This window comes from Ciona intestinalis, chromosome 3, assembly GCF_000224145.3.
Source record: "Ciona intestinalis chromosome 3, KH, whole genome shotgun sequence".
NCBI lineage: Eukaryota > Metazoa > Chordata > Ascidiacea > Phlebobranchia > Cionidae > Ciona > Ciona intestinalis.
Genome location: NC_020168.2, coordinates 849,126 through 861,557, shown reverse-complemented (window position 1 = coordinate 861,557; position 12,432 = coordinate 849,126). Strand labels below are relative to the sequence as shown.

At 41.0% G+C, this 12,432-nt stretch overlaps 1 protein-coding gene across 1 annotated transcript; it reads right to left on the bottom strand.

Moving 5' to 3' along the window:
- Window positions 1-2,232: 2,232 nt before the first annotated feature.
- Window positions 2,233-7,921, bottom strand: LOC100182299 (putative GPI-anchored protein pfl2). Its single transcript, XM_026833602.1, has 2 exons — window positions 7,847-7,921; window positions 2,233-6,412 (listed from the first exon to the last, which is right to left on the bottom strand). The coding sequence occupies exon 2, from the start codon at window positions 6,258-6,260 to the stop codon at window positions 3,069-3,071; it is 3,192 nt and encodes a 1,063-aa protein (XP_026689403.1). The 5' UTR covers window positions 6,261-6,412; window positions 7,847-7,921; the 3' UTR covers window positions 2,233-3,068.
- Between the last annotated feature and the right edge of the window lie 4,511 nt (window positions 7,922-12,432).

The following is a 12,432-nucleotide window of genomic DNA, read 5'->3' as shown; positions in this document are numbered from 1 at the left end:
AAATTCTAAATCCAATACAGACAAAATCCGGTTACGAATTAATTTGTATTTGGTGATTTCGTGAGATATTGTAGTTTATAGTAGGTTGGGGTATGATGGTGCATATTTCCTTGTCCCATTTTCCGGAAAAACAAAAAAAACCTGCAGGGAGTTTTCCAACCGTAAACTCACGACTCCAAAGGTGCGTTGTTAAATTTAAAAATACTATTATGACACATTTTTACCTGCTAACGATATTCATCTTACCCCCACTGCACTATGTTACAAAAATAAAAACTCCTTGGGGTTTTAAGTTGCTTTTAAGTTAGGCGTTGAATTTGTACGGTATGGGAAACCATTATTGCTCGAAGGTTGAATATTTGGCACCCCGCTGATACTTTCACTTGAGCGATCGAGTTAAAGTACCGCCGAATATTCAATCATAGTATTGTAGGTCTTAGGTTTGTTTATTATCTTTTGCGATGTTAAATTATTGAAATGAAATAATTTTGTCGGCGGTTAAAGTTTGATTTTCTTATAGGAATGTTTGATTTTTCATTTTTATATTCGGTGTTTAACTATCTGTTCCTGTAGATACAGCGTTATTCAAACTATACCGAATTTGTATCGTTAAAATAATTGCACCATTGATGTGCCTGATCGTTATGGTAAAATGTGGTAAGCTGGATACCATTAGCACACACTATCTCATAATAGTAACCGTGTTTTTAACAATTAACAACACTGTTTTAGGGTAATAAAGATTTGCGGATTTTTTAAAATATTCTTTGTTTGCTACCAAATGGGACGATAAAAGAGATTGAAAGCATGAACCATCTTACCCCAAACTACTATATGGTAGTTTTATCGTTGGTTTGAATCTGTGAAACGTGATTGTGAAAATACGGCAGAAATAAGAAGCGGCCACCGCTTGCTACATTCACTGAGGTCCCAAGTGTGCGCGTGATGTGACGTCATGAGCACCTGCGCGGAACACACACGAGGAGCAAAGAAGAGAGGGAGAAGAGAAGGAGTGCTCATAATCGGAGCAAGAGATCCGCTCCCTGTCACCAGGCTTATAAGCCTTTCTATCGAGGCTGTCATTAACTTTGGCGGGCCATCGCTCCCAGACATGCGGCGGAATGGCTGAGCAGACGTGGCGGCAGACACAGTTTTGCTTTTATACACCCCGAAAAGTTTAACCAACTCAAGAAATAAAAAAACGAAACCTTTATATTGCTTACCCTATAAACGTATACTTCATTAACAAACAATAGTGTTTTTACTAACGCACGTTATTTATTCATGTACGGTTAACTAAAAAACTTTAAATAATGCTAATAAAAAATGGGTACGGCTAGCACATTAGGCAACTTATAATCAATGCTTGAATAACTTTTCTAAACCAACGGCTTTTTTTTGCCAGTCGGACGCATGTGGGTATTTTATAAATCTTTTAAAATCACGTCCGATAGGTGCTCTACTTAAAATACTTTTTGTAATCCCGTTAGAAATTTGCCAGAAACGCCTACACAGTACGTCCTATTAAAACAAGGGACAACCAGCGTTATTTCGACAGTAATATTCAACAACAAACATTGACTTATTTATAAGCTTTCTACATGGACGGGAGATGCAAATTTAACTTCACTTATCTTGTTTATTCAAGCGTACTGTAAGATTACTACATCAATTATTCAGCTCGTTAAAATGGCGCACCGTGCCGCGTTTGTGGGCACGTCAAAAATTACGCTTTATCACTAGAGCTATAAAACACTAAAATTTCAGCTGCGTCTACATTCGATATTACGAGTACTAGCGTGGGTACAATGAGTTTAAAAGTAGAATTCGCTTGCTAAGGCGAAGCTGTTCCCTTTCCTTCAAGTATTGTCAAAATCTGATCTGTTTCTTTTTCGTCAAAGAGTTTTTCCTTTATTCAACTACTAGGGCAGAACTATGTTTGAGTGTTTTAATTAAACATGGCTTTAAAACTTTTTCCATTTGTTGTTTTATCAATACTTACAATTTGCTAACAAAATATGCCCCATATGGAAATTCAACTGTTAAAGTGTCCATGGTGTGTTTTAAGATGGAATTTATCGTTTAGGCTATCTTAAAAAAAACTCCACACTTTGCATACAGGTATGTAATATATCTGATATTAGCTTATGATACTAATTATTTTCCAACTTCATCTGTAGGAAACTGTAGCGTATACGAACTTTTGCTTAAACTATCTGCTAATAGATGTTACCAGGAAACCTGTGGTCGGTTTCATGTTTGTATTTTGGTTGTGTAAGCAATAATCGCAAAAAAAAGAAGAAAGAGGCGAAACTGCATTAAATGCATAAAGAACTAAACGGTTTCTGTACACGAAAAAGTTGATGTTCAATAATTCTCGCGACTTTAAAAGTGCTTTAATTGTTATCAGTTATTCACAGAGGCAAAACCCACGTGAAAATCTGGTTTCGCAGATGCCATCTCTTAACTTTTGGCAACTATAACACAAATCGGGACACAGGGTCAAATAAAATGAAAATATAAATACTTTGCACGTGACCCACGTGTGCCAGATCGCATGGAGACACAAAATGATAGCGGTAAAAGGCGAATGAAACAGTTCATGAATGCAAAAGGCGCGACACGCGAAAGAACAAATGCTCGTTTTTCGCAACGCAAACCGCCCAAGGGCTTAATAGGCGGTCGAAGTTGCGAAGTCCTAATGGGTAACATTTGTGTTATCTCCACAGTCATAAAATATGTAGCGTTCTGTATAACTAGCTGCGTGTATTTAGGAATATTTTGTGTAAAATTTGTTAAAACATTTAAATGTGCTGCAAGAGACTTTCATGTCTCAGGTTTGGATCATTTTGACTGTTATGATTTTTACCATCTAAAAGTGCCCATATGCACAATCGAAAGATCAGAAAACGTTTGTAAACAATATTGCAATAATTAATAAAAAGTATTTGGTAATTAAAGCAACTGAAGTAGCACGGACGGAGTAAAGTTAGCACAACATTATCAGTACTGTGTATATTTTTGGACGGTGTTGCAATGAAGGTATAAAAAAGCACGAACATTTTATCTTACAAGCTGCCCATACAAAACATATCCAAGGTCATGCTTTTCCAACGTTCCCGCTGTTTCTTTTGTTTTAGTTCGACCACATCTGAACCCTTCTGCCACTGTGCAGGTAACCTTGGACACCGGTGTTGGGCAGTTGCACCGTAGCTTGGCACTAACTCGCCCTTTGCTAAACCAGCTGTCAGTGACGCAGGGGCCGGAAAACAAGAAAGTAGTTGAAACCCGGGCGTTTGCCTCGGAGTCACTGAGTTTATTCTGGACGATTCGTCCTCTGGCCTGCACAGCGGGTTCGCTGAATGGTGGCGTTTTCTGTGTTTTTTTCGCGAGCGCTTTTCGGAGCGTTCGACGTCACGGTTTCTTTTCTTTGATTTCTTTGCAACAACTTCGTCATCACCAGCTAAAGAGGATTGTCTGGAAGAGGCTCGTGACGTCATGGTATCTGTGGAATCGGTGACGCTACTGCTTTCCTGTTGATACGGTGCGATGCGACAAGCAGTCGCAGGTTTGTCTTTTCGAGATTTTTTGGAAACCCTTGACAACTCTTCACGAAACTGTCCCGAGGTGTGATGGCCTTTCTGTTCATAAGAACCGAAATTATCGGATTCCAAAATGTTTTCGGCCCGCGTGTCTTTGGATGTATGTTTCTTATCAGCCTTCTTGTCGGTGCTTCTCCGCTTCTGTCCCGACTTTGACTTTGTTGCTTGCGGGGCTTCCAGGGCCGGGGATCTGGCGTTCGGTCTAGGCAAACGACGCTTATCGTATGTAATACGACTATTGCTTGCCTCCGACCACGATTCACGATGCTGGGACTTGTGTTTTTTTTCACACGACAATGTTTTAAATGAAGCTCCGTCAGCCAATGCTCCAAATGTAGTCAAGTCGTCATTGGCGTTCCAGCTTCTGCCTTCGCCGTTTTCGGATGAGCTTCTTGCTCCTCTGAATGTGAGAGGACACTTCCCAAGTGCGGAAGTGCGAGAATGACCATCGCCTCCCATTTGTGGGAACTTGTGCGGATTATTGTTCTCCGTGCGAGTGGAAAACGTGAAAGTTGCTTTCTTGATACGAACAGAACCGAAACCAGACTTTGACTTATCTGGTGGGAGGTTGAATGGAGCTGATGTACACACAGATGATGGGGCGGAATCGGGGAGGGAAAAATTGCCACGACTAGCGCTACTTATACCAAATTTTCGCTGCAAAACTCCAGCGAAAACTGCTTTTGTTTCGGTTGTGTTTCGTGTTGGCAACGAAAACTTGGCCTCACTCAACGTAAAATGTTTGCGCTTCTGGATATCTCCGTTCCCACTTGACAGTTGGAGGTTCGTTTTATTTTTATCCTCCTGATCTGATTGCGTCTCCTCTTCCTCATCTTCGCTCTCGCTCGTATACACACTGGTTGAATCACTTTCTTCAGCTTCGTCGGTTTCATCACAAGATTTATTTAACGACTCATTAGAAGAACCAACGGAGCACGACACTCGGTATAAGTTACTATGATGATCAAGCGCATGATTATCCCGTTTGCTGGAATGAGATGATTTATTAGGCTTTGTTTTTATAACATCAGCAAAAGTTTTTGATTTTGTGCCGCCAACTATTTCAGTTGATTCGCATTTTTCAAGTTCGCTCACCGAATTCAACAGTTTTGACTTCTCGCTTGTTTTCAGAGTTGTTTCGGCATGCTGTACTTTATTCTTTTGCTTTTTGTTGTCCTGTGTTGCTTGGTTTCTGTTACGTTCTCGTTGTTTCGTACGTAGAGCTGTTTCGTTAGAACCAGCGCTTGGTATCAGTCGGCCATTTTGTGAAATAGCATCGGATATTACAATTTTATCTGGGGGCGTTCCGGTGCAGGTTTTCGGTAAACTTTCATCGCATGGCCGATCTAACGATTCAGCAAACTTGCGGCATATCACCTTTTTGAAGTGAAAACGGGGAAACTGGTCAGCGGTGGGGGATTCTGGTACAGACTTACTTGGATCTTTAGGAGAAGCGCCCTCCGTAATTGCAATTCGCATTTCGCCATTTTCTTCCATATGCGGGCCAACACAAGTTTCTTTGCCGAAATCTGAGACGCATTTTGTCAACTGTTGAAGAGGCGGCGGAAGATTTTGCGGAGAAATGGCCGGAGAGGTTGTGGTTCGAGTACCCTCTGCACACGCAGTGGGGTTTATAAACCCGAATTTTCTTGGATTCTCTTCTGCAAACACAGGGCTAGATGTGGTCGACTTACTCATTGTCAAGAAACCTTCACTGAGGCCCAACAACGCCTGTGCAGCATCGGCCGCATCAAACGTAGAGCTGGTTGCTGTCGCAGTTTGCGCTTCAGGTGCACGCGTGTTAGTTGAACCAGGGGTTTGTGTGTTTGGCGGGAGTGATTTTTTCTCACTGTTCTTGAGGTTGCGTTTTGTTTTGTTCGACTTCCTTGTGCCGCTGTCAGCTGATGATTGTAACTCTGCGGTACCAGTCTTGATCGTATTTGAGCTTGGGCGCGTGCCAGTAAGACCTTCTTTGCTTGTCGGTTTCGACAACTTGTTTTGACCACTTTGGACTTTGCGGCCGAAAACCGAATGCTTAGAATTACCTTCTTTTAAAGCGTGTTCATGAGGTCGCCCGGGGTTGGTGGTTGATTCACAGTTTTCCGATTTGGGATTCAGTGCACTTAAAAGCGGAAACAGACTGGCCCGGGAGCTTTGCAGGAAATTGGTAGGTTTGCTTGTCGTCAAGTCTGCCACGACAGATGCGGATTTTGGAGCAATGGAAGTCCCGCGGTGGGTAGGCAGTGTGGGGGAACAGTACGTGAACGAATCGTAACTTTGGCTTGCGGATGAGCAGCTTGATGCAGGAGTTGCCCAATCACTTGGTATTGTGGGTTTGACGAGATTCTGGCGGTCAATGTCGCAACACTTAGAGATGTCGCTGTAAAACCGAACGTTTCCGCATCGATCGACGTTCGTGGCAAATTCAGGGGATTCAGACAGTCGAGTGCCGGATGAGAGATTCGAACCTGAATGGGGCGAGCTGCTGTTCACTAAACTTTCGTGGTCGCTTGCTTCGCCGTGAAACTGCGCGTCAATGGGCGGCAACATCGGGGAATGTTGCTCGTTTCGGCGGGAGTCGCGGAACACACCGCAGGCGGCGGCTAAGCTCCAAAGTCCGTTGTCATCCCGTGCGGGCGGCTCAAGCCGTGTCGCCATTTTGTTATTCCACTTCCGAATTACATCCAATTTTGTAAATCCACTGAATAATTCAACGCACTAATCCCTCGCCAAAATGTCTTTAAAGCTCTCAGTTGATTTGGAAACAGTCTTCGCGTAATCCATTAGCAGTTGTTTCGCACCTCAAGTCACTGTAAACACAAAGAATATGGCTGTTAGTTTGTTAAAGCTGGAGACAGTAGGCGAAGTAAAAGGGAATCTCGAGCCACATGACGTGCCGAATCCATATCAATAAACTACCGCGCAAAGTTAAAGCCATGTGCCTATGCTGGTTGGTGTTGACTTTGTACAGTGTTATATGTAATGACATTTGCGCTAGACTGCTGCCCATCGACAATGACAAGCTTCTATAAACAAAGCGGCATGCGCCGTCACGGCCAAATACGCAGCGTTTATCGCTTGTTCGCGCCGACAGCGATCGAAGCCGGGTACAAGGAAGACGGATTAGTTAATTGCTTCCCTCCGTGAAGGCGGGAAAAGATCTATCCGAATTTTCGTTTCCTAACCGCTAGCCAATCGATTACTTACATTTTATATACAGATAGCAATGGCGATCGTTAAAAACAACTATTTTAAGCTTTGCACTTATTGTGACCACGCTATATAGTTCGTGCCGATACCACGGCAATTAACTTAACAGCAACAGACAATAAACTTGTCTATTCTTGTAACCAGTATGTTCATGATCTTCAGTTGATTTATAACTCGCGCCATTCTACGTGTAGTGGCACCGATTACATTGGTCACAGTTTACAAATAAGCCTCAAATTTTATATTTTCTTATACTACGTAATACATGATCGTTTATCTACTAAAGCCTACGACGTTGAGAATCGATATTTTTTTAATATGGAAATACGCGTGAACCTCTATCCAGTCAATGGTCTTAGATAAGTGAATAACATTCTTTCAAGGAAGGGTTCCCTGGGAGGAAGTGTCGGGTTTCGTGAGCAGAAGCTTATTTTAGAATTAATTGTGGTCTAACAGATGTTACTTAACAAATCAGTTTTTAAGGCGAACGGATCACAAACATGGGGATCGCGTCATAGTAAAACACCAATGTCGTAAAATCAGTTTTCATCCATGCGACTTGATGTGTTTTATTCGTGTTTTGCAAAAGTACTTTTAGGGGTTTGTAAACTATTTTTGTGTTGGTTGCCGGGCACAATGGTCGTGAATAATCAATAACTTCGTGGAACTGCGTACCAGCACGGCCGCCCGTAAACACCACTATCAATCAAGTCGGTGGTTATTGTTTTCCCGGCTGTTTTTTAAAATCGTGTGAGAAAGCTGGTACGTGGTCGCAGTTCGCTGTGAGAGCGCACTGCTGGCCTTCTGTGACGTCGTAATCGTGGCTACGTGCCTGAGAGGTCACGCACCGGCAAACAGCGAGTGCCATTGATCAGAGTTGGTTTAATTCACAAGAGATACGGCGTCGCCTCTCTCATGGCAAAAGTAATAAAATGGCGACATTGTTTACACTCGGACCGAGATTTCCATTTCTAACATCCGCGCTTTACAACTTTAAAGATAAACCAAAACACAATATTTTAAACGAAACTTACCGCTCACGAGTAGCCCTTGTTCAAATTGTCGAAGCTCGTAAATTTATCAAACAACCATGTCAACTTAACCAAAATCTGAAAAATATTTTTAGGATATTTTAATCATCTCAAAACAAATTATTCTATTTAAAAAACATGACGAGACCATAACATTGCGTTAAAAAACAGACACGATAGATCCAGACAGCTGTGAACGTCACCGCTGCGTTACGTCGTGTTAATACGATTGGAAATATTATTTTTCTCCTGATTACTAACGTACTTAACATTCGACAATCCAAGTTAAAGTTCAAATATATACTACATTTAATGCTTACGCCACAAAATCTCCGGTTCGTTCTATAGTAAAACTGAAAAACAAAATAAAAATCCTGAGCTAAAGCATATTTTTGTGACAAAACACTTTTGCTTTCAAAATACTTTTTGTGCTGGAGGTACAAAGTGGCTTGCCGGGGAGCCGAGCGCCGTATGAAATTCAATTCTGTTCAAGATACGAAACAACTTCGGCGGCGGTGTGCGAAAATGAGCGTGTGTAGTCCCGTGTGCGAATAGATAAACCTACAGAGGAAGTGCGCGCGCCAGGAGATCAGAAGGAGTGAGTGACGTGCGTAAAGCTATAAATTAAACAAGGAGGGAGAGGAGTGGGATGATAAAAGAGAATAAACAGGAGCAGAAGTGAGAGAGAGGGAGTAATTGCGAGGAGCGAAAGATAAACAAAAACAGTGAAGAGGGAAAGAGCGGAGATTTTAATCGCACGCGACCAGACGGATAAGAGCACCACGTGACCGGGAAAGCCTTTCCAATTGGCTGAACAGACGAAGCATGAAGCAAGTAATAAATCCATCAGTCTATCTTGGTACGTAGGATGCGAAAAGGCCGATCGCCAAGATAAGCCTACTTCTATAGGAGGTTGCGCTCGTAACTGAACGCCAAACAATATGGCCGACGCTATGCTCTGCTTCTCTCTTTAACAAGTGTCCCGCGACGCTCAGTCGAGCTTAATTCCACTGTTTATTTGCACTGGAGCAGCAGAACCGCACAAATGAGCCTACGACTGGGCGTACCTGCTGAAAGGTCCATAGGCCAAGTGTTTAAGACGACCGGTATTATTTTGGACGAACACAAGGAACCGAAGCGATTGCTAAGATAGGCCAAACATGTTCAAGCATCTGGAAACTAAACATGGTGGACAACGATCCAAGTTTCTGCTATATTTTCACCGAAACTGAGCCTACTTTCTACATTTCCTGGTCTAGTTATAAATCCCATTTCGCAAGAAAAAATATTATTTTCGTGATTGTTTATAACAGTTCATTCACGTAAAATTGTGTTAAAAACCTAAGTTTTCCTAATAAAACTGGAACGTTTTTCTGCTCGATACAATACCCACTTTTTCTGCGTTTAATTTAAAACGAAAACCAACATTCTACCGCCGATACGCTGGTTTTAAATTTCTCGATTTTACCGAATATTGTCAGGCAGTAAAACGGATGGATGCTTTTATCTTTATTGTATGGATTTTACGGGCAGAGGTGAAAACGAAAATTAAGTTGTTGTGTTAGAAAATTCTCGTCTTTTAAGCGCTCGTTTGGTCGTTTACTTCCAGCAAATGGCAACCTCTGACGTAATATATAAACCTTAACGACCCAATACCAGTGACGTGGTAACTTCAAAAAATGCCCTTTTATTGCGGAGAGTGAAATAAATTCTATACTTGTATTTTTATTCCGACATTCGTCAGAAATTTTATAGTTTTAAGCCAATTTTGCCCGCTTTATGAGGTTAAAATTCTAGAAAACGGAATTTTCTTCGTAATGGTTTGCCTTTGGATCGATGCGAGTTAACGGGTGCTAGAAAATTGCCAAAATTTTAACCAAGTCGGCGATTTTTTTCCGCAATAAATGTGACTTCAGCTCACATTAGTAGCGGATAACTAGAATATTTTTTGAAGTAAAAAAAAAAAAAAACGAAACGTTAAAAGGCGGAGAGACAGCCTGAAATGGAAAATGAAATATAGATGTTTGTGGGATTTAATCAAAACCCTACTCACTTTTGGTTTAAACAGTGAATACATATACTGTGTTAAAACGTTTAGATCAATGTTAGCATAGGTCTAACATATAATTCTTTACCACCATTATATTTTAGCACACAATACACGCAGACAAATAAGTTTACAGCCACCAAGTAAATTATTCACGCCAATTACACCGGTTGAGTGCCATGGCTTTGCAGGGCGGTTCCGATGGTGGAGTAGTAAATACCCATGGCTGAAAGTCATACAAATTTCCCGTTTATAACATCATGTCTACTAGTAGAAGATACCACCAGTACAAAATGAACTTCCTTAGTTTTGCAAAATATCGGGGTTTCTAAGTTAAAATATTTAAATTTTACTTATGCTGGAAAAAATGTTGGCTTCTAAAAACTGACTGATCTGTGTTTTAGTACGAGCCGACTAACGTATTGCTTTGGTTATATTTAATATAATCAGCCTATAAGAGCTTACTTAAAAGATAAACGGGTAGTATTTTTAATTCACGTGTGTATAAGCGTATTTACAGCTGTTTTAAATGGGTTATTAGCCTGGCTACTCAGTGCTCGTGTTATGACAAAATCTCGGCCAGGTGAATTCGGACAGCGGTTTGTTTGTATTGCTAGCAGCTGTATGAGTGGATCGAGCGAGAAAGAGAAGCTTTTGCTCCGAGAAGTGCAAACCTGTAAAGTATTAACGGAGCCAGTCAGACCGACGCTTCAAGCATGACATGCGCGCCGTGGCAATAACGTTTTAATTCCCAACTTTGGAGATAAGACGCTTAATCTTGCTATTTACGTTTGACTTGGCAGTGATTTTACGCAATAAACTGCATCGTTGTATTTATATACGAGTCAAAGTAATCCGACTTACCGTGCAAAGTAAACGAAAGATTTTAATTGATTTGCTACAAAACTCGAATAACAGCCATACAAAGTAACTATAGCTGCGTCCTTAATTCAAACGCATAGCATAGTTCAAATGTGTGTAAGAAGGTCACACATAATCAACATAGATATGTGTTACGTGAATAATGTTCTGGAAATAAACACAATGCGCTACTTCGTATTATCAGATGCTTATACGTCATGTTCGTGCAGGAAATCTTATATATTTTTATATAGGTTCAAATTGCACTTTCGTTTGATTAGTTTGGTTACAGTTATAAATTAAGTCCTAATATCATTGGGCTTAATAACACAAATTTGCGCGTAATATTATAAGGTGTTGAGCTTTCGAAAGTTACGAATTCGCGTCAACTTTGAGCTAACTATTTTAGCTACCAAATCAAACAAATAGTATTAAATTTAACTTTTTTCAGCAAAAGTATTAAGCTGAAATATTTAAATTTAAAAACCTCGCTTTGGGGTAATTTAACAGCACGAAAAGATAAGAGATGGGAAAATCGTTTATCGTATTATATGGCCTTTGGGGTTTCTATTTATTCAATTGAAGTATTTTGATTGAGGCTTTGTATTATAACAGGTGGAATTTGTTTTCTATCTTCGGAAACATCAGTCCACTTGGGAATTGTGGATTATTTCGCTTCTTTCATTCTTGGTTGATGCCTGGCCACGAATTGCCAGCTTGGAACTTTAAAATTAACTCTCGGTTACGAGAAGCCGAGTATTGTCTCGGCGGATTACACGAGGCCCGAGGAAGCGGCGAATGGAGAAATGAAAAAGTGATTACAACTCCCTCCGGGACGGACGACCTCAATATTAAGGAAAGTCGAGGTAATCTCGCAACGCTTCGCAATTACTTGTGCGTGCAGTCTGTCCCGGCAGCACGTAGCAACTCATCGCCTCATAAACTGAAACATTTGAAAACCATTCTAAGAATTCCAAGCACACATTGTACCATGGGGTGTAACGAAGTTTCGTGCCCAAAATGAACGTCGAGGTTTTTTAGGTTTACGGAACTGAGAAATCATGCATCAAATAGAACGTAGGCAGCTACGTTCTGCATCAGGCTGCTATAGCGCCCTTCATTTATTATTCACATATCACGCAAGCAAAATCGATTGCTCCCAGAGCGGGCTTCACACGAATTTCGATAATGACAAAACAGGATTTTGAATCCAGAAACGCAAGGCTAGAAAAGAGAGCCTAAAATAATATAATGATAAACAGAAAGTAGAATCTTTGACAACTTCGTCTCTTACCGAAACATTTAAACTTGACGAAAAACTGACCATTTCCACATGATTATTTGCCCACATTTAGGCATCACAGCAACCCGTGTCCCAATATACTGTCCACGTACCAACGAGTAACCATCACATCGGCATTTTTATTTAATTCGTGACGTTAAGTCTGAATTAAAATCACACAAAAAGACCTTTTTAATTCACTTACGCCACACGATATTGGCAGGCGGTTGGCCAGGCTGTTATATTTCCATCTGGCTTGTACACGAAATAAAATCGTTAATAACCGTATCGTGGTTTTCTTAGCAGGCCCATGGTCTCGTTTTACAGCATAAGTCGGCGCAGTTAAACCGGATAGCTTAATACGCACTCGCTGACGTATTTTATCAAATGGTGATTGCT